This window comes from Pyrus communis, chromosome 15 (assembly GCF_963583255.1).
Source record: "Pyrus communis chromosome 15, drPyrComm1.1, whole genome shotgun sequence".
Lineage (NCBI taxonomy): Eukaryota > Viridiplantae > Streptophyta > Magnoliopsida > Rosales > Rosaceae > Pyrus > Pyrus communis.
In genome coordinates, this window is record NC_084817.1 from 6,284,403 (window position 1) to 6,307,096 (window position 22,694).

Here is a 22,694-nt window from a genome sequence, read left to right on the forward strand (position 1 = left end):
ATAAACAAACGAAACGACAATTAAGAGATAAGAACAAGATGAGGAGTGAGTGTGAAAATCACTACCCGTGTCACAATCGGAGAAGGTGACGGAATTTGGACTTCTTCATTTCTACTCCCTTCTAGATAATTTAATGGGGCCCATATTTAGAATTGGGAGGTTAGGGGTTAGATTTTTGTTTCATAGAATTCGTGTGTTTTGTTTCTTTCCCCACTTCGGTTGTTCTCGTTCACTACTGCATGTCTGTAACGTACTCCAAGGTCCAACTGGCCATTCAAAGTCCTTTTCCTCGTTAGCATCCTTCTAGTGACTGATGAGAATCAGCATCCTTCTTCGCTTCCTCACGCTATCAGCAGCTGCACGTAATCTGCCACTACGAGAAGTACACTTCCCTATCAAGGGAGGAAAAATATTGATCCGGTTGCTTTCTAGTTAGTTGGTCCGACTATTTAACATCGACATGCATCGATGCATACGAACATGTTATTGACTATTGTCTTGTCGTTCACATGATTGAAGTTATTAATACTTTGATCACGTAAATTGTCAGCGTGTTGTCAAGAAAATCATACATCGCAAGTAACTTATGATGTGACATAACCTTAATGGCTACATAAATAACGAGATGGCCAAGCAATCTAACCCTAGTCTTGCTCCTACTACAGAGATTATCCTCTCTTTTTAACACTTACATGTCACTTGTGATGATGCATATAAAGAGAAGTATCTGGTGACGGGGAGTAGTTTTTGGTGTACCCGACAATAATCCTAAGAGCATGTCCAATGGAAATAGAATTGGGTAGCAAAGTTAAATTTGTCATGCCATGCAGGAAAAATGCATTTCTAGACGTTGTAGTAACTCTCAATTATCAAACTGAAGAATTTACGAAGTCAGTTGATACTTCTTCAAGTTAGCAAATTGGGTCCCGCAATATACTTTCTTCAAAAATATTGTTTAGTAAAGAGATTGTAAAGTGCCATAAAAGTGCCAAATGGATTAGCAAATGACACTTTTAAGAGAAATTTTGCTAACTCGTTTGGAGATGCTGAATTCTAATAATAATTTGCGAGTGAAAAGCAATGAATTAACGTGGGCTTTTGTTATAGAAGGACCTTCAATTTCATCAAAACAAGGCATATCAAATCTCAGATACAACTTGAACATAAGAAGGTTCGAAATATATACACACAAAGGGGAACAAATGGTCTCCTGCAAAAAGTAAACAAATGAATAAATCTTTAGAAGGATATCAGCCCTGTTTCTAAAATCTATCTTTGTTGATATTTACGGCACTGGTTAGTGACCTTATATATCGATCATAATATCAACATCGTATCATTGTTGATACTGTGTAAATATTGGTGTCGATATATTACTAATATGTTGTCAATAAGCTCCTACGATATCGTGTGTGGGGATCTTCCACTACTCTCCAAGACAATCTCAAACAAATCAGCTTCAGATTCATCATCAAACTCCAGTTCGTGACTACGGTTTCGGCTGCCCTTGGTTGTGCACCTGTTGAGCCACTGGGAGTCAATTGATCTGTCCATGGAGAAAAGCTCCATGCTATCTTCATAGAATGCAGCAGCAGAGGATCTCACAAGAGGGCCCACAAAGCAAGGGTTAGCTGTCCTCTGGGCATTGGCCGGGGCAAACTTGAAGGCACTTTGACCAAGGTTGACCAGGACAGTAATGTCAGTGTTTGCTGCTAGGGTTGGATAGAGAGGAGTGCCGAATTCCTCTGACTTGCAGTGGACCATATGCACTAGCTCTGATTCCGCAGTGAAGTATACCTTCTTTTGTCTGGGATCAAACCCACATCCAATCACTCTGTCTCTTTGTCCCCATGTTGCTTTTTCTGATTCAAACACAAGTTTAATCCCTGAAAAAAAAAAAAAAACCCAAGTTACTAAAAATAATCACACAAGCAACAAGGGAATGCAATGTTCTCGAAATATTTTAAAATTTTGAAGTAAACTGTAAAAATTTGGAAAAATACTTGGTTATTTAATGATGAGTATGAATTCCTACTCAAAATCGCTCATGTTCGAATCACAGAGTTTTGTACTTATGATTATAATCGTTCATAATATGAATCACTTTATAAAGATTATATCTGAAAAAAAGAAAAAAAGAAGAAGAATTAAAACTAAGGTTCTTTAATCAATCTATTGTGACAAATACATAGATTGTTCGTAATGCTTTTACCGATTATGTTTATCTATTTTTATATAGTTTGATGACAAAAGACCTTAGTTTTAATTCATTTTTTGCAGACGAGATTTTTATGGAGTGATTTACAATATAGATTGTTCTGATAATAAACACGAATTTCTATAAATCGGAAATGAACAATTTTGAGTAATAACTCCTACTTATCTTTCGAGTAGCCAAATATTATTCAAAATTGTGGGTAAAGTAAGGAATAGTGTTGCAACAAACACCTAATGCTCTATAATCTATTCCTTGGTTTCATAATTGTTTCGCTCCTTACGGTAAAGAAGTCATTTCTTACTGCCAGTCCGACACATACATAAAGATATTTATTAAAAGAAATGGCATATGTACGAATCGAAATTCTAATTTCTCTACGATGAAGAATGACTGATATGTAAGAAAATAAGTTTTTTTGTATGTTTAAGTTTTAGCAACAACTAAAAACCTACTCAGATGAAACCAAGTATATGGCAGCATGTAATGGGGTCCATACTGACATTAATTTCCAAATTTCATGACATCCTGCTGCGCGTGAAGAGGTAATATGTTGGGTCAAGGATATTAAGTTATTTTGTTCTTGTATGGTTAGATTAGTTCATCAGTCTTTCTAGGTAAAATATAAAGTTATCATGCCTTACTGTACAATTATTAGTAAAATATTCAGTTCAGAATGCAACGAATAAAGCAAGAATGTGAAAATCGCTACCCTTGATAATTTGCGCACTCATGTATTTTAACCTAGGACAATTCACAATGCAAGTGCACAGTGACATCAATGAAAAAGACGAGGGAAATTCATGAATTACCATCAAGATGGACAGAGCCATTGGAGCCGAATCCAATGCTTCCCCGATAACTTCCCGGAAGTTTGAGAGGAAGAGCGCCGCCGACGGAGAGTCCAATCGACAGCAACACAGCTTCATTTTTACCATGATGAATATCATCCTTTACTCTAATCTTCAACTCCTCAATTCTGCTAATGCTCTCACTACTACTCCTCACATGAACCAAAGAATCCGAACTCGAATTCTCATCGTATCTCTCCTGAATCAGTTTAATCTTCTCTCCTTCCTTAACAATCGACTGACTTGTTTCATCGCCGTCGTGCGAACTCAAAATTGTGATCTCGAAATAAGCTTCTTGCGGGAAGGAATTGTTTCCAAGAGGAGGGCCGGGCAGAGGAAGAGCAGTTTTCATCACAGAGGCGGCAGCAGAAGCAGAACTAGAAGCGCTTAAATTGAGCACTTTTTTCAACCCAGGATTGAGTCGAATTTTCTGCATGAAATCGGCTGATCCTTGACAAACTTCCCAGCTTATCTCCGGCTCTGCTTCCCTAACTTGATCGCCGGCCACGCACATCCCCAAAAGTCTCGACCTTGTCGAACCGGAAGATTGATAATTTGTGAAGCCGAATCGTGACCACCCGTTTTCCACGGCGTCCGTGACGGACGTCGGATGATTACCCCAGCTGAACAGCGGCTTTCCAGAAACCCCCCGGCGGTAATAGTTGTTCCTGGTCGACATGCTCTTGCTTGGTTGGTGGTGATGAAGCCTTGCAATTCCATCCTGCAGGCTCTGTGCTCTAACAACCGTCGTCGCTGCGGCCGCCGTTGTCATGCCGCCGCTGCCAGCATTTTGTTTACGTTTCTTGTAACAATTCCATCGCCATAATACGATCAAAACAACCACCGCAACAACTCCTGCGCTGACTGCAACCACCGCGGCATGCTTCAATCCGAACATGTGTTTCGATCTTCTCTCAAATGGGCTAACGAGAATTTTTGTGTTTTCGGCAAAATATTTTCTTTTGTTTAGGGCGGAGAGATTTTAAGAAGAAGCGGACGAGCCGGAAGGGAGAGGGCGTGGACTGACTGGTTCAAGAAAGGCAGGGAGAAGGAGGAGAAGAAAGAAAAGAAAATTAATGGGGTCAAAATGTGGGCATGGCATCTGTCGTACGAGTCCTAAGAGACGGGCAAAACGTTTTTTCAAAGGCAGAGACTTTTATTTCTTTATTTATTAATTTAGAAACATGTTATCTTATACTTGAACAACTATTTATCGTTCAAATTATCACATTAAAAATGGTATAAGAGGATAAACAGTTATACTTGAACAACTATGTATCGTTCAGATTATGACTTATCAATTTCAAAATATGCTCATAATTGTGTACAACTAGTTATATGATAGGTTTTCTCAAATCTACCAATGCTTAGGATCTTAGACTTATTAGATTGCCAAGTATGAAGTGTGCCGGAAACAAGGACTATTACACCAAGTATCAATAATGCAATTGGTTAGAATTTTTTTTTTCTTTTCAAATTTCCAACCGATTATGTTATCACAAACAAACCGTGTTCTCGATACGCTGAAAGATCTCTCCACCAATTATATATGTGTATCCCATACGTGAATAGTCAGACATTATTCAAATCATGACTTTATCGTTTCTGTTTTTGAAATATGTTGGTATTTGTGTATAACCGGCAAGACGATAAATTTAATTTGTCGACATAGAAAGATGCTTAGGGTCGTATCATATGTGCGTGTGTTCATTTAGCATGCTCTTCTAGAAAGCGAAAAGGTCCAAACTGTTTGCTGAGGGAGGTTTAATATTCTAGTGGTATTTTTGTTATTATTTTCTTGGCTGGTATATTTGGAGGAGAGGGGACATTGAGGCGTTGGGTACCTGAAGGGCTGAGGCTGTTAAAATGAAGTTGGAAAAGAGTTCAACTGTAGAAATTTGTAGCAGTTGGTAGTTAATTTGATTTTACTAACTTTATGCTTAGCATAGCTACAATATATGCTTATCTCCATACTCAAAAGTTAAGCCACGTTTAAAAGGTTTAAACCAGAAGGTAAAAGGTAATCAAAGATTACAAAGGAGGAGAGCTTTTCTAGTGTATCGGAAATATGATCTGGAACACCAAGTGTCATAATATATGTGGGGAGGAAATTTTTTTATAAGTTTCTATCAATTTGTAATATAATACTGGGTGTACCGAACTATGTTCCAAACACACTAAAAAATCTCTCACAAATGAAGTACTTTATTTGTAGTGGAATTAAAATTAGAAAGAAAAGTCCACATAAAATAACTTATTTGTCTCATTTTGTGGTTATTTTTGGCTTTTGAAAAAGGTTGGCAAGACTCCACAACCTCAATTAGAATGAGGGGACACCTCCTACTAGCAACTATCTTGTCTTTTGATCCAGCATGCATAATGGGTTAGTGGATTCAATATTCAACATGCATTGCACTAATTTGTATAATTGCATTTAATATATATCGACCTCCTCTTTTTCTTTCTTTCTACATTGCACTTATTTGTATAAAGTCTCGTTTGAAAGTACTTTTAAAATAATTGATAACGCTTTTGGTAAAATTGTTTTTTTTATTTCAAAAGCACTTAAACTGTTTTTTAAAATTCACTTGTATTTTTATTTTCAATCATTTTAAAAGTACTTCTAAATTAGTTGTAATTGTACTTAATACATATTGACCTCCTCCTTTTTTTTTTCTTTTTTTTTTTCTTTCTTTAAGTAGTGGTCAACCATATATTCACGGTGATAACCCTAGCTAATTCAAAACACAACTAAATCTTCTAAGCGGAAATGTCATTGAATGGATTCGATATCCATGGTACATCCAGCTGCCCACTAATGACTACCTCATTCTATATATAATCGTGTCAAAAAGGGTACTTGAAAATTGAAATCGATGTCCTTATTCTTGTCATTATGTGAGAAGTGTTCACGTGCGTGTGAGTGATTGTCAGTCGTTGATATATATGTAAAATTACAAATTGCATAGGCAACTAATCAAATTGGTGCAACAAAAGTGAAAAACCATGAACGATGAGTTATTGTCATCTGTTGATGTATATGTAACGTTACACATTTGCATAGAAAGCTAATCAAATTGTGTAAAAGTAAAAAGTTAAGAACATGCAAAATCTTAAAACTTCAAAAAACCTGATAGATAACCTGATAAGTCAATGATTTTTTTCAGCGTTTCAGAATACGGTTAACCAATATGTTAACTAATTACGATAAATTAGATCAAATTTTACAATTTTTTTCTTCTGCAGTACCTTGGCATGACATGAGTGTGAAAGGGGTTCAAGAATCAGTTTTTTATTTGCGTAAAGACTAAAAGAACTTTATCTTTACTAACCAAAAATAAAAAACAAATGGTCTGCACCCTAATGGGGCCTTATTATTCATTATTTCAGGCATGTTTTTGCAAACCGGATTGGTAGCTACTCAACTACAGAACACCCACCAAAGCTGTTCACTTAATTCCTTATCATTCATCAGAATACTTTAAATTAGTGACATAAACTATTAGTTATTATCTTGTGACTAATCATCTCAATTATGTTATTTATTTAACTTACTTTCTGACGAAACTGCCATGAATCAAGGAGGACATAATCAAAGATTAAATTGACCGTTGATGGATCCTTAATAGGATGATTGGCTTTTGTTTATGCTAAGCACACTGCGTGGATAGTACTAATTAATCCACAGTCCACTAGGACTTAACCAATGCATATTGAATTGGTGTTAGGCAACTCTCATGCCTAAAATAAATATAAAAAAGGCTTTTTAGTCAAAGTGGTTTCTAAAATTTGCATAACTTCTCACTTTGGTCTCTGAGATTTGAAATTTATGGAAATGGTCATTGAGTTTATCGACCATCAATTATTTTGGTATTTTCCGTGAAAAATTATGTTAAATAAGGACTAAAATGACATAAATACCCTCAATTTAATAAACAATGGGCCAAAATGATTTGACAAAAATTTGAGGGTATTTTTGTCATTTTATCCTTATTTAATGGAGATTTTTTACGAAATAACCAAAATGATTGATGGTGGACAAATTCAGGAACGACTTCTATCGATTTCAAATCTAAGGGACCAATGTGAAAAGTTATGCTAATCTCAGGGAATATTTTAGCTAAAAAGTCTTTAAAAATTTGAAATGTTTTATATAAGCGATATTGTACTGAGATAAATGGTAAGAAGACTCTCTTAAAGTGAGACTCATAGTCACAGTTTAGCATCAATTTCTGTACTAATATTATAAAATATTGTGCAAAAAACATGAGGTGACAAAAGTTCTACTTTTGAGAAAGTTTCCTTGGCATTTCTCTTGTACTTAAAAGTAGCTCCAGCAGGAGCTCCAGCCCGAGGGACAGGCTGAGGAATAAGGCTTGAATGCTCGAGTGATGAAGCCCAGCGTGTGTTGGCGAGCGAGCCCAAGCAGGCCCGAGCGCTCGAAGGTAGTCTGACGTGGGCTGACCTGGCGTCAGGATGCCGTCATTCTTTCGCTTTGGCTCTCTCTCTCTCTCTATCTTTTCTCACAGAGTTTTACAGAAGGTTTTGGATTTGGGTTTTCTCTGAGGAATGGAGGAGAGTGAAAGAAGAGGCTGCGTGGAGAGATTTTATGTCGGCTAGCCTTGATTTGGTGGTGTTTGGGGCTCCGTCGAAGCTCTGGATTTTAACTGTTGCTTGCTCTGCCGTTTGCTTTATGCTTCTCTGTTTTTCCAGCAGAGATTCAACCCTGTGATTCGACCTGTTTTGATGAATTTGAGACCAAAAAGGTATGTGGGTTTTTGGTTATTTTCTCTAAATCTTTGTTAACCCTTTGTGGGTTTTTCGATTTTGGGTTGATTTTTTTAGTTTTTTTAATTTAAACCTACTAGTTGTTGTTGAAATTTGCAGGATTTGTTCTAGATTGCAATATTTTGGGGCTTTTCATATTAAAATAAAAATATTTTATTATCAATTGCCAGAGTTATTCAATGTAGAGGTGGAGATGCAAAAGGCGGTAACTATTCATCAAGGGCAATTACTGTTCATTGGGTGGATAACATAGTGGATAGCCCTAGGAGGCCTCCACCACGCTGGAAGTGCTCTAAAGTGAGGATGTGAAATTCTAATTCAAAGGTATGGAGCACATATGTTCTAATCAATGTTACTTCGCTAACGAAATAATTAATGGAATGGGTAATGAAAAGATTGTTTTATGGACTTGAAAATGGCAAAAGAAGTTTTGAAAAAGGAAAAGAGAAAGTGCATTATGATAAAAGAGCAAAAGAGAAGAAGGAAAGCCACCATTAAGGATAATGACCTGCAAATAGTAAAGGCTTTTTTATGGCACGACGTTCGCAGGCAAAACCATGTAAGTAAGAGCTCATCCATTTCATTTGTCTCTCTTCTCGTAGACAAAGTTGCCACAAGCTAGGATTGGCTGGGGTTTCTTGGGAGGATAAATCTAGAACTTGGGAAAACAAGAAATCATAAAATGTTGATGCGGTTTAACCGTGATTGTTCAAAAAAAAAAAAAAAAAAAAAAAAAAAAGAAAAAAAAAAGAAAAAGAAAGAAAAAGAAGAAGAAGAAGAAGAAAGAAAAGGAAAGAATCCTACTTCGAATCCTAAACGTCAAAACTGCATCACTATGTAATCAGTACGCATAAGCACAGTTTGGCTTGGATCAATTTCACATTTAAATTACAGCTAAATCAATTACTATATAACATATTGATTTAGTCTGCTATAAGTAAACTATTCGTGAAATCAAATCAAATCAAACCATTGTGAGGCCGTTTGGTTTGATTTGCTTTGGCTGGTTTGAGTCTACGCTGCCATTTTTGTTTTCATTTTCTCTAGTTAGTCCAATTCTAGCAGTTAATAGTTACAACCCAATATTTCATATAGATACATATAAGGTTCAAGACCATGAAAACTCAGTTGTTACGACCTTTAAATATGCCAAGAAATACAAATAAAATAGGGTAAATTGCATTTTATTCCCATCAGGTTTGAGGTCAATTTCAATTCCTTACATCTTTAAAACATTGCAAATATGGGATCCACATTTATGCTAACGTGACTGCCAAATTTGTACCACGTGGCAAAACAAATAATTTTTTATACATTTAAAATATTACCCCTAATAATAATTTACCCTCTTAATAAAAAAAAAACAAAAAGAAAAAAAAAAGCCAACTACCCATCTTCTTCCCCGAGCTCTTCCCCTTCCCTGCAACCCAAACACCCCATCCCACCCCACCGCCACCTCCCCCGCAACCCCCCACCCCCGCAACCCACCACCCCACCCCACCCAAAACCCACCCGTCTCCTACCTCATCACCCCCACCCCCTGTTTCCCTTCTCGGAGGGGGTCGGATAAGTGGCGGCGAATTCGTCGAGGAACTTGTTGTCGAACATGGCGACTCCCTTGCAGTAATAAATGATCGAGATTTTTTTGTGTGCTTGAAGATAGAGAGAGAGAGAGAGGGGTTGAGGTTTCGATCTGGGTTTTTGATTGGATGGTCCGATTGAGATTTGGATCAGGTCGAAGTGAGAGAGAGATGAACGGAGTTGGGAGGCAAGGGCAAAGATCTGGTGCGGCGGGGGTGCACCGCCAGCGGCAATACTCTGATAACTTCTTGGAGACTTCGTCCAACGGGAGGTAGCTTCAGTCAGCTGGTCTTCAACACCTTCAGTCTTCCAACTCATCTGGTCCTCCTCCTCAGGTATTTTTTTGCTTTCCCAATCAAACCTATCCGAATTTAATCAAAACGTTGTACCAAATCTGAAATTTGGATACATTGTAATCAGCATTTATTGTTTTTTCCCTTGAATTTTTTATTTTTTTGAACTTTTTTGGGTACATTCTGATCAGACCCAGATGGGATTTTGATTAAAATGTTGAAGACTTGATCTTTGTACATCTGATGGTATACTTTTGTATCTAAGCTGTTTGATTGTTTGGCTTTTGTGGTTGAATTGAAAGCAGGACTATGGTTTCTATGGTGGAGGTGGAGGAGGACCGCTTTCTAGAGTGTACCGGAATGCGCAGAGAGGGTACAATGAGTTTTACGCGGAGGCTCCGTCGACACCTCCCTACAATGCGACGAGGCCGCGGGTCTCGAGGGAACCAGAAGAGGAGGATGAGACACGACAGAGGTGGGAGACGTCTTTGAGAGAGCAGCGAAGGAGTCGGCGTCTTGGGGCTTCTTCGACGACATGCTGCGAGGAGAGGAGGTGTTGCAGACGGGAGGAGAGAATGAGATGTTGCAGCCGGAGGAGAGGACAAGCCTGGATTGGATTTATTGGGGTTTGGGGTTCTGTCGACAGAGAAGGGGTGGGAAAGATGAAGAATTTTTTTTGTTTGTTTTTACTTTTGATTAAATTATTATTTTTTAAATGCATAGAATTTTTTTTTTTTTTGTCACGTGGTACAAATTTAGCAGTCACATCAGCATAAATATGGATCACATATTTGCCACGTCATCACTTAACGGATTTTCTAACGGATGTATAAAATTGAAATAAAATGATAAGTAAATGTGTGAAATTGAAATGTTTTAAAGATGTTGTAAGCAGTTGAAATCGACTACAAACCTGAGAGGGTAAAATGTAATTTACCCAATAAAATATGACATGTGTAAATATAAGAAAATAAGAAAGAGGCAATTTGGTTCTACTGAAGAGTGGCAATGATACATTCTACTCATTACGTGAAAAGTGAAACCAAGGCAATGTGTAGAAACCATGGAATACCGCAACTTCTTTCCCTACAAGTCTTGTAGTGCAAGATGCAAGTAATTTCTTTGACGGCTCACTCTCTCGTTATCGCTTATATAAATAAAAAAAATGCCCTTGAAAGTGGTTGATTATCCTGGTGAAGACTACAAGGCACTATGTCTCGGGTCAAATCTTTCGTGTCTTCTGTTGTCGCTTTGAGAAGTAATATTGCGTTTGTGGTTTAAAGAGAGTTTTTTTTTTTTTAATTTTTTAATTTTTAAAAGCCATAATAATGGCCCAGCAAACTGAAGGAAAGCCCATTGTTATCTATGTGGGCTTCATTTTTCATGCTAAGTTGGAATCTCATTGGATCAAATTCGGATATACCCATAAATCCCAAACGGATCATCTGAGCTTTCTGAAGCATTCTATCCACGACAAATTCACAGAAAGCATTCAGACAATCCTAGCAACGAAGAAGAAGGCGCACTCACTCACTCACACAGTGACAGAGTTGCCGCCATAAATGAACCATGAAGCTCCTCTGCAACCCAATCCACACCTTCCCCTATAAACCCTTCCTTCCAATTTCTCTCCACTCCTCCCGCTCCCCTTTCTTTCATTCAAAACGCGCGCTTCTACCCCAACCCATCATCACCACCGCCGCAGCCTCAACCACCAGGAATTGCCGCCGCGTTGTCATCAAGTCATCCGCAAGCTCCGAAATTGACATGGTGCAAAACAAGCAGGGAATATACACGCCGAAGCAGAAGAAAGTTGTGATCTTGTGGGACCTGGACAACAAACCCCCTCGCGGGCCGCCGTACCAGGCTGCCATGGCGCTGAAACAGCTCGCCCAGCGCTTCGGCGAGGTGGTCGACGCGTCGGCATACGCCAACCGCCACGCGTTTGTTCATTTGCCGCAGTGGGTCATCGAGGAGCGCCGCGACCGGAAGCAACTGGACATTTTGGAGCGCAAGGGTGTGGTTTCGCCGCCGGATCCGTACGTCTGCGGCGTCTGCGGGCGGAAGTGCAAGACGAATTTGGATTTAAAGAAGCATTTCAAGCAGCTGCACGAGAGGGAGAGGCAGAAGAAGCTGAATCGGATGGGGTCTTTGAAAGGGAAGAAACGCCAGCGTTTTAAGGAGAGGTTTGTTTCTGGGAATCACAAGTACAATGAGGCGGCGAGGTCTTTGATCAAGCCGAAGGTTGGGTACGGATTGGCGTCGGAGTTGAGGAGGGCGGGGGTTTTTGTGAAGACGGTGGAGGATAAGCCGCAGGCGGCGGATTGGGCGTTGAAGAGGCAAATGCAGCATTCTATGAGCCGAGGGATTGATTGGTTGTTCTTGGTTTCGGACGATTCGGACTTTTCGGATATGTTGAGGAAGGCTAGGGAGGCCAAGTTGGGGACTGTGGTGGTTGGGGACATGGATAGAGCTTTGGGAAGGCATGCTGATGTTTGGGTGCCGTGGGTTGGTGTCGAAAATGGGGAGGTTTCGGAGAAAGATTTGGTACCCAGAAGGAGGATAAGTGAGTTCTTTGATGGGGATGAGGAGGAAAATGGTGATGGGCTGTTTTCGGATTTCGGTTTTGATGGTGGGAGTGGATTAGACAATGCGGTTGATGAACTAGTGAGAAGTTCTCAGTCTGGTGGACTGAGGATTTCCGCCTTTTCGGAAGGGGAACTGGAAGGAGGAGACTGGGTGGAAGACGATTCGGATAGTGAGGAGTATCTGCTTGATAGTGAGAATGAGGATTCAGATGAGGAAGATGGGTCTTTTTGATATGGAAATTTGATACAACTAGGTGAAATTGAACAACTAAGCATTGGGGTGTATAGGAATACATGGGGAGAGGAAGGATGCAATGCAACTGGTGGTTTACACAATCGAAAGTGTATGACCAGGTTTTCGTTCTTCCTCGTACACAATTCAAAGGTTCCAACTTTCTTTCATGTCACATTTAGTTTAGTATGAATTCAATACGATTGTTTGATCTAAGTGTATTTAGTAATCTAGCAACTGAGTATATCAATGCTCAGTATAACATTGCATTTCATTTGTTATTTAAGCTTTTGCATCCTGCTTATACTTTAAAAGGCCATTTTGTGAGTAATCGGAGATGATGCAATTATGTCTGTAACCTTCCCTTTTGCATACGAGTTAGGCTCACAATTTGACCAATGAATGCCTGTTGCTCAGTTGATCACAACATCGTACTTCCGATTAGATGAGCCTGTTTAGAGCTGCCCCATCTCCTAGTAAAAAACCGTACCAGCAATCATCAGTTTAAACTCCGGCTTGCCAATTAGATCCAAGCTTCGTCCCTGCTGCTTTGGTAAGAGCTCAGTGAAACTTTGGCTGCTGTAACTTCGGGCATCCTATCAGCTGTTCGAAGATAGACTACTTGTTGACATTTGCACACAATAATCCTGTTTGCAACCTAGTTTTTATTGCTCTGTTTGCCAGTTCTTTTGTGTTATCCGCGCCAATTGACTTATCATCCTTGTTTTTTCCCGATCCTTGTTGTGTACCCCTCGTCAGCTCTTCTCTTATGGCTCGGCAACCTCTCTGATTCTCTGTTTCCCTCGGTTTCTCATGTGATTTCTGTCTATCATGATCATTTCTGAGATCAAATTGCTCGTTCGATAAGCGAGCATAACAGTCTGCGAAAACTATGAAGTTTGTCCCATGAATTTCTTAACTAAATCAGTCACCACTGAGGACTTTTGCCATTTGTACTATAAAACTTGGAGCCCCTATTGAAATCCATTTGTACTATAAGCTCTTACCAAAATTTATCTCAGTCTCCACTTGTTCCTTTTTGACAACCTTTCAACTCCTGTGACAATGCACAATTCCTTTGAACTCGGGCTTTTGGAGACAGAAACATTGATCTAACCGTCTTGAAATACTGTGACAATCAAATACAATGTCCTGTCGTATGATACCACTCATAGGTAAAGAAAAATGTAGTCTTCATATCATTCATGGGAGAAAATTATAATTCAAAAAAAAAAAAACTTTGTTGATGCTAGATTTTGATGACAAATTAGTTAGCAATGCTTGGAGAAAGGGTGTCGAACAAATATTATAGTATCTACTTAGTACTACGGTCTAGTGGTATTTCTCTTCACTTGTAAGTGAGAGATCATAATTTCGATTCTCGTCAAAGATAAAGTTGGATCACATTATTACTAGCCCATTATGAGGCTACGCTCATCATCTTCACCTTAGTGTAGGAAATGACGTTTGTTGAAAAAAAAAGAAAAGGGAATATTGTAATTTTCAAGAGGTAATTTTTTATTGTTTCAACAAAAAAAAGAGGAGGAGATAATGGTTTTACTGAAATTGTTTTAATTACAGAACTATTTTATATTTTTATAGTTTGTGTTTCTGACCGCACCCGCGTGAGTTCCGCATGAGTAGTTCCACGTAAGTTTACTTTATGTCTAGTCGTGTCTAATCCCTTATCATCTCATCAAAATAAAAAATTTATTCACCGCTCTGTTCAACATATCTACGAATTATCCAATCTAGTAGCCACTTTAAAGCAACCAAGTAATGTTTGAAATGTTTTTAGTTTAAAGTTTAATGTTGAACTATCCATACAATGCAAAAAAACAAAAATACTATCCATCCAATGTTAATTGTGTGGTGTGCCAAAACAATATCATGGAATTCTGTCACGTAGCCTTGGAGAGAGATATAATTTTATGTGAGGGATGACCTTTTATATGTCTAAAAAAAAAAAAATTAAACTCGTAATATAAGTAGTTGAAGTAATATTCTCATTAAATTTAATAAAGAGAACTAAAAATTTGTGCAGTACAACTCTGTGGGAGGTGGAAAGCAGGGTAACCACTAAAAAAATTAAAAAAATGTATAGAAAGAACATACAAAAAATTTTGGTTTGCATCGTTTGATAGGAGGGAAAAAGGAGGTCTCCAATAATAGCTGATTAGGTTGCTTTAGAAATAATTTAAAGTATATTTTAAAACTCCCATCTACAAACTCATTGTTTCACTAAACTACAATGACAAAATAACAAAATTGTTAGAAAGAGAAGACGAGGATGTGGTTCCACTCAGCTTCTTCACAAGGAACAATCTATCTTCTTTTTCACGTCTCAAGGCAACTGCAGGCTTGTAGTCGCCGGGATTTTTCTTACACTGAATGAATCCGGGACCACTGTGAGCCCGGAGATAGAAACCTTAATCGGCCTAGCTAGGTTTACGGCATTAAGCTTCTGGGGTTCGATTCGGTCGACGTCGAATCAGTTGTTGATCGTTTTATTCTCGAAGAACACCTAATATATTTGTACTATAAAGAAATGAAACAGCTCAGTTGCCCTAACTGCTCTTGTAATAAGTGGCTAGGTGGGGAAATTATAGACGTAAATCTTTTCATGATTGTCGACAACTCTCTCTTTGGCTTAATTCTATACTGTTAATTAGTTGGTGATTTAAAGAATAATAGAGTAATTATCTGATACTTAAAATAATCAGAAACATGATTATTATTCCTTTCCATGACACAAACTGATATGCAGGCAGCGACAACCTCAAATTAACTTATTTATTTTTTAGTGTATTAATAATTTTTCAGATTCTTATTGGTTTCGGTAGGCAGTTTCCCACTTTTTCCATTAGTTTTTCTGCCGCCGACTCGAAATCTACCAAGTTGGCCACCTAGGTCAGCCACCACATCCCACTTATATGCATCTCTCTCAAATTTCAAAAATAAATATATATCTCTCAAATATAATATACAATTAATAATATATATAATGATAAAAAATTAGAAAATGAAGTAGAGAAACTCATTCACGCAGCCTGATAAATTTCATTTTGTAAGTGCCAAAAAAAAGTTTGTTGACTCTGTATCTTAAATAAAAAAAAAAGATGTTACTTAGTACTACGGTCTAATAGTATTTTCTCTTTATATGTATCTAAGAGGTTTTAGATTCGATTCTGGTCAAAGACAAATTTAAAACATTATTGTTAAGCCATTGTGAGACTTAGCTCACTCCCCTACTTTTTTTAGTGTAGATAATATATCATTTGTTTAAAAAAGAAAAAGATGGTATAAGAATTTACCCACTTACTTGCAACAGGAAGTTGTAACTTATAACACGTAAAATGGGCACTATTTATAGGGAAATGCCATGGATACTCTTTCATAGTAAAACTCTTTCACAATTTAACGTTAATTTTCGTGCCAATACTATACCCTCATTTTTGTTTAAATATGAGATCAGAGAAAATTTATGAAGACCCACTTTTGAAATAATATCCTTAGCATTTCACCCCACTTGATTTCATCTATGTCAAACTTGAACTAAGTTTCCCACTTTTCTCTTCACTTACTTTGCTTTTTCCAATACTTTGCTTTTTCCAACTGCCAAAATAACAAAAAAAGGAGGATGGATGCAATGAATTTGTTAGGAACAATCGTCAGTGCGAATGAGCGACTATATCCAATGCGGTTTTTAATTTCATAATGTATCAAGAATTGAAAGTTGCTGATACAGATTTTTGTAAAGTGATCACGCAGAAATAAGAAAATTTCTTATGAATAATACTTGCGTATCTATCATGTGTGGATGCACATTTTTTTATTTTTAAATTTATTAATAATGTATTATGACTAACTAAAATCAATGATCAGAACTGTTCAATTTATTGATCTTCATTTGAATACCACTCTTACAAAAACTCATTCGAATGAGAGATCATTTAATAATCTAAACATATCAAATAACCTAGACCATCGATTTGTTTTACATATTTGAATGACTAAATTACCTCCGATTGAAATAGCTTTTTGTACGACTAACCTTCAAATGAAGATTAAGAAATCGAATAGATATGAATTTTGTAACCTCGTCCTCTACTTGTATCTACAAAAGAAAAGAAAAAAAAAAAACATAAAACATCTTCCTCCATGTCCCATGGAATTTTTTACCAAAACAAACATGTCCCATGGAATCTGTGAATGAATACCCAGGCGACATTAAACCAAACTTTGTTCTTAGCTGGTCCGACTTAATTCAAAAATAAATTATTCTAATTATGTGCAACGAGAACTTACTAATCACACACTGAAATTTAAAGGAGGCCCTACATATGTGATGTAGCTATAATAATTTGTAAATTAAGTAAATTAAAATATTAATAGAGTAAAAAAGTTAAGAAAGACAAACAATAATACATGAAAACTATTATTAGCATTCTACAAATCTCATTGTACACTCATTACAAGTGTATTTATTTTCTAATTTCTAATTATAGAAAGTTCAAAATGCAAAATGAAATTCTTAGGGTGTCAATAACAATTTCTTAATTTTTTTTTGAATTTCACACTGTCATTTCACATTGGATTAATATACGTTGAATATATATAAGATATTATTTGGTACATCTCCATACTTGTTTTTAAGGCAAGAGGGGACTTGATGAACAAATGGTCCATGTCTTCAACATAATTGTGACAGAAAGCACAAAAAGGTTGCGAAGCAACTCCTTAGGGTAATGCCACCGGAACTTACCGTACCTACACTCGGGCACCGAATGCTACGAAGAAGGCAGCGAAGGTCATCGTGGACAGACAGGACGGTAACTGCATTCATCCCTTCTCTGATAAATGGTGTGGCGGTTAATTCTAATATACCGTTGTTACACATTTATTTTTACTTCTCACACATCTTTATTAATATTTAACTATTTTAACAAGATTACGTGGGAGATAAAAATTAGTTCGTGAATAGTGCTTTCTTATTCTATTGTTTCTGAATTAAGGCGGTGCCCGGTGCGTTTTTGCACACAAGTTTCTTGGCATTTGAAGTCAAAACACAATTTGACGACCCACGAATAATTTATCCACCCACAAATAATTTATCCGACACCACTGGAAACCTTACACGTGCCAGAAAAATCATTGTTTTAGGTGCCGCCCTGGAAAGTAAAGCTCTCCAATAACCTAATATAAAAGAAGGATAATATTTTACCAAAAAAAAAAAGAAGGATAATATTTTAAAACAATTTTTTGGAGGCAGTGTTTTGGAAGTTAAAAAATAATTAACTTTTAATAATACATTAATTATCAATAATATAAAAAGAGTAATACTAAAAAGATTAAAATTACAAACTAAATGATGTGTCACAAATAGAAACGAGTACATCTATCAACTCTTAATTAATAAACCAATAATCAATGTTCATATATTTTAGTTTCCAAGATTTAATCTCAAAATTTAATCTTCTTAACATTACTCATACAAAAAATATATTACATTTGACACGTGGAATAGTGTCCGTGCTCTTTCCCTTTTTTGTTGCTGCTTTGCTGCGGTTGTGTTGGCCTACGTTTTTTGATAATTTTCTTGACAGTGCTATTCACGAATATATTTTAATTTTTTAGGCACATCTCTACAAATGTATTTTCACTTTTTATTTAATTTTTAATTTTTGCCTGTCGTTGAATTAAAAATAATAATTAATAAGGATTGTAAAAAGTAAGCGGTTTGAATAGCACACTTTTTGGTGACTCCAATTCTTTACTGCTTGCTTGTAGTCTTTTTCGCTTCAATATATTTTATTTTAAAAAAAAGTGACCTAGTCGTTGGAAATAACTTGAACCAAACTTGATTATGTAGTTTTCGTTTTAATATTTCCCTATTTTCCACAATTCAACAAGTTGAGGTTACCATCCGTCCATATCCGTCACCGACCTCTTTCATAATTTTGATGGTCCTGAGTTCTTATATACTTCGCGATGCTGCGAGTGCCAACAAAAAACATAACCGACTGTGACTATTTATGTTCTAATAATATAAAATGTATGGATTTTGACAAGTAAAAAATCATTTTTCACTAACAGTTTTAAGTGTAAATAGTAAACAGCCTTGGTGAATAAGTTAGTTTTCATCGCTCATTATGTCACAAGTTCAAACTCTTGTTAACTTATTTAATTTAATTTAAAATAGTAAGCATGATGCGTAAGATTAAGAAATTGTTTCTCACCAACGATTATGATATAATAAATTGAAGAAGACGTTCTATACGTTCATAAATAACATTTCAAAACATTCTAAATTCACATTTGAGCAAAAATGCAAATTTTATTAAGCAATAAGCAGCATCGTTCACCTCACAAAGAATGAGCTCGAATTCAGATGCATCAAAACAACTTAAACGATGACTTAGCATAACCATTTGCTTCAATACGAGTACTTTTGAGTATTGGTTACACTAAAGCTCAAATTCAAAATATACTATCAATAACATTAATTATATTATTACTCGTGAATTAATAACATTAAATAACGACGTCATCGTCCAACTCATAATTTCTCCGCTTCGGCAAACAAAACCTAGAAACAATTTCATTAATAGATTTTTTAGTACTACAAAGTGGATTGCGTGTAAGAGGTGTAAACATCCGTCCACGTCGACTCTCACATGCCCACAAAACCGCTTATGTTGGTCCCACATTCGCATAAATAAACTACCAAATGCCTTTTCAGACACACTAAAAGAAAGAAGAAGGAAGAAGATAGAGAGTATAAAACGCAGTGTTTAGAGGGGAAAGCAGAAGAGGGAAAGGGTGTGGGGGCGAGAGAGCTGATGGAATATGTCGGCCATTTTTGGATTCATCTTCAAGATACATATCAACGTGGCGGCCGTGCCCTGACGACAGACTAGCAGCCAAGTGCGAAAACTAACGCCCTCTTTCTGTATGCCTTCTTATCTTTTGTATAAATTCCGCTCTGAAATATTATACAATCTTAACTCCTGGAATTTCAACTTCTTTTCTGATTTTTGTTTTCATTTGGCTTTTCTTGTTTTGTATTTTTAGGATATATAGCTTCTGAAAAAACCACAACGACATCAGAAAATCAAAGGGTTTGGAATCTTTGGATCCATATTATTCATATTTTAGATAGGTTAAATTCTTTGCCATGGAAGGAGATTACTGCTGCTCTTCGTCGTCTTCTTCCTCAACGTCCATGAGCATGGAGAAGCGCAAGCATCCCGATCACCACCAAGAAAAGCAGTACAGAGGAATAAGGATGAGGAAGTGGGGGAAGTGGGTGGCGGAGATTCGAGAACCCAACAAGCGCTCTCGAATTTGGCTCGGCTCCTACACGACCCCCGTTGCCGCCGCCCGAGCTTACGACACGGCCGTTTTCTATCTGCGAGGCCCTTCTGCCCGCCTCAACTTCCCGGAACTTGTTTTCCAAGACGACGGCCAGCAGCTCCACGACATGTCGGCGGCTTCGATACGGAAGAAGGCGACGGAGGTCGGGGCTAAGGTCGACGCTGCCCAAACCGCTCTCCACTCATCGCCGACGTCTCCATCCAAAACGGCGTCGGGCCGGGGTGGCTCTCAGAAGCCCGATTTAAATGAGTACCCAGACCCAGAAAACTCCGATGAAAGTTAATAGAAAAGAACAGAGCTTTAGAGATGAGGCCGACCGATCACCAATTGTTCATAATATTTATCTTAATTTCTAGCTCTTTTGTCTTCTTCTTTTTATATGTTTTTTTTTTTTTATTTTTTTTTTATGGGGTTTGGGTTTTGATATTTATATATCTTAGTTGATATGAATAGGTAATTAGGTGACTCTGTGTGCAATAAAGTGAAAATACAGAGGAGGTATTATTGGGTCCGATCAGGAAATGGAATCAAAAGAATTCCGTTTGATTGGTAATTTGTTATAGTTTCTCAATTGTAACAACAACAAACCAGCTGAAAGGCAATCAATATTGTTTCCTTTCTTGAAGTTCTAGTCTTTGATTTTTATGGTTCTTGCAACGGAAAACGGTGTTGCAGTATTACTTACGTGATATTACTGTTTCACTTCTATGCAATAATATTTAATTGTGGAATCGAATCGATTAATATATGCGTTAATTCTTTGGTTGCTAATCTTAAAAGATTTTTGTTAGGTATGCATATGGTTGTTAGGCCTAGAATGGTCATCGCTTTGCACGTTGCTTGCTGGGGCAGTAGGGCTTTAAGTTTTTTAGCGTAACTATCATGCCCATAAAATCAATGTATTAATTTTATGTACTGCATGGCAGTGTAACGAAATAGATGTTAAATTAACAAAATTAGTTAAGTTTTGTTTTCAACTTATTTCATGCGACCGCGTTTCAGTACTACCGTACCACACTCAATAACTTTTTCGGAGTTTGGAGTTGCCAAACAAAGAGAAGAAGATAAGGAGATAAGGAAGAGTTGGGGCACCAAGGACGGCTAACTGATGACGTGCTTGTGGTGTGAAGTATGATTGAAGGAGAAATCGAAGCTGGTCCTTCAATCAGAGAGGTTGTCACTGTCATTCTACTCAATATACTCCTTACTATAATGGAAGCTTACGACATGTTTTGTTTAATGGTGGTTGATATGTTATGATGGACGATGGAAGATGGACGATGGACGGTGGACGGTGATTCCTTTTCTCTTCTTAATTTGTTTGCCAAACCCTGCGGCTGCTCCTAACTGTCTTTTGTAATCAAATTTTGACTTTTCTCATTGTTTTTCATTTTCTTATTAGAATTAAATTTAATCTACGGTGTTTATGGATCTTGCAGGGCCAATAATCCATCGTCTTAATTGTTAATGCACCACCACTACAAATCTGCTTAAATTGTCTTTAGCCGATTGATTAAGTTGTGCTTAGTCTAATCTGATGATGAACTTTATTGGGGAATCAAAGTTCAAAGTTCACCAATTTTATTAATCACAGATGCTTTTGGGTAATTATGTATCGGTGGTACCATGTCTTAGTCAAAAGATACGACTGAAACAAATACTATGATAAGTTCTTAAGTAATTAAGAACATGAAAAATTAATTAGTGTTTTTGCGCTTCAAGTACCATAATGAACTGTTAGGAGATGCTCGTGTTATGCTTCCAAGTGTTATAATCAGAAATGCATATACGAAAAGAACTCGAAGATAATATAATTTGTCAGATATCTGATATGAATTAATGATAATTCAACGGCAAAGTGGTTACTCTTTATATATATTATATATATATATGTGTGTGTGTGTGTGTTATATGTTTTGAACAACCAATCAAGGATTCAAGATAAGCCAGTAAAACTAAGAAGAAATGAATGGCAGGATCTTCTGCAACTTCTGCTTAAACCTGATTAAATATACTATGTCTGCCCATGCCCTTTATAAAATGTTATCCCTCTTCTTCATCAGAAATGCCTAGCCATATAACTTGACTTAATAGAAAAGGAAGCATTTCAGTGGCGTGTGTGGGCAGTGGATAGACTCTCCTTTACAGATAACATGCATATTTTAATCAATTAAAACATTAATTAATTTCTAAAATAAAAACACACTTTAGTTTGCTTCTCACTCAAAACAACATTTTGTTATAAAAGCGAGAGCAACTTGTGTGGGCTAGAACATTATATGATTGTAAACTTATTTTATGTAAGTTCTCATTACAAATAGTAGAAATACAACGCTAGTATTTGGATTTTTTGCTTTTTAATTGAAGACATAAAGAAAATTTTGGTCGAGGTTCTCTTACCAGTGTGTCGTTTTACTGTAGCCAGGTTGTCACCTTTATTCACAAGTGAAAAAAACTAGACCTAATCGTTTAAGAAAATACTAGACCTCATTCATGAATCCCAAAGATATGGACAGAATATTTTGTGGATAGAGTACCCCAGCTATGTGGCAAAACCAGGTAGTGCTTCCCCACCAACAAAAGGTAAGAGGCATATAGTATTCAGTGGTCTACAAATGAACAGACATCTCCAAAGCTCAAACGAAATATCAAATATCGATCACAGCCTCATGTCCCAGGTTGATATGTTTAGAAATGGTTTTATAATTGTTAAAATCTCTTTGAGATAATTATAAGCGTTTCAAATAATATTTAAAAGTGTTTACAGGC

The 22,694-nt window shown here is 36.9% G+C and overlaps 3 protein-coding genes across 3 annotated transcripts; 2 read left to right on the forward strand and 1 right to left on the reverse strand.

Annotated features, from left to right (window-relative positions):
• Positions 1-1,099: 1,099 nt before the first annotated feature.
• LOC137718838 (uncharacterized) lies at positions 1,100-4,164 on the reverse strand. Its single transcript, XM_068458371.1, has 2 exons — positions 3,028-4,164; positions 1,100-1,886 (listed from the first exon to the last, which is right to left on the reverse strand). The coding sequence occupies exons 1-2, from the start codon at positions 3,962-3,964 to the stop codon at positions 1,399-1,401; spliced, it is 1,425 nt and encodes a 474-aa protein (XP_068314472.1). The 5' UTR covers positions 3,965-4,164; the 3' UTR covers positions 1,100-1,398.
• A 7,020-nt stretch (positions 4,165-11,184) lies between these two features.
• LOC137718465 (uncharacterized) lies at positions 11,185-12,822 on the forward strand. The gene has a single exon (XM_068458022.1). The coding sequence runs from the start codon at positions 11,298-11,300 to the stop codon at positions 12,546-12,548; it is 1,251 nt and encodes a 416-aa protein (XP_068314123.1). The 5' UTR covers positions 11,185-11,297; the 3' UTR covers positions 12,549-12,822.
• A 6,487-nt stretch (positions 12,823-19,309) lies between these two features.
• Positions 19,310-20,550, forward strand: LOC137718163 (ethylene-responsive transcription factor ERF011-like). Its single transcript, XM_068457664.1, has 2 exons — positions 19,310-19,500; positions 19,623-20,550. The coding sequence occupies exon 2, from the start codon at positions 19,726-19,728 to the stop codon at positions 20,206-20,208; it is 483 nt and encodes a 160-aa protein (XP_068313765.1). The 5' UTR covers positions 19,310-19,500; positions 19,623-19,725; the 3' UTR covers positions 20,209-20,550.
• Positions 20,551-22,694: the final 2,144 nt, after the last annotated feature.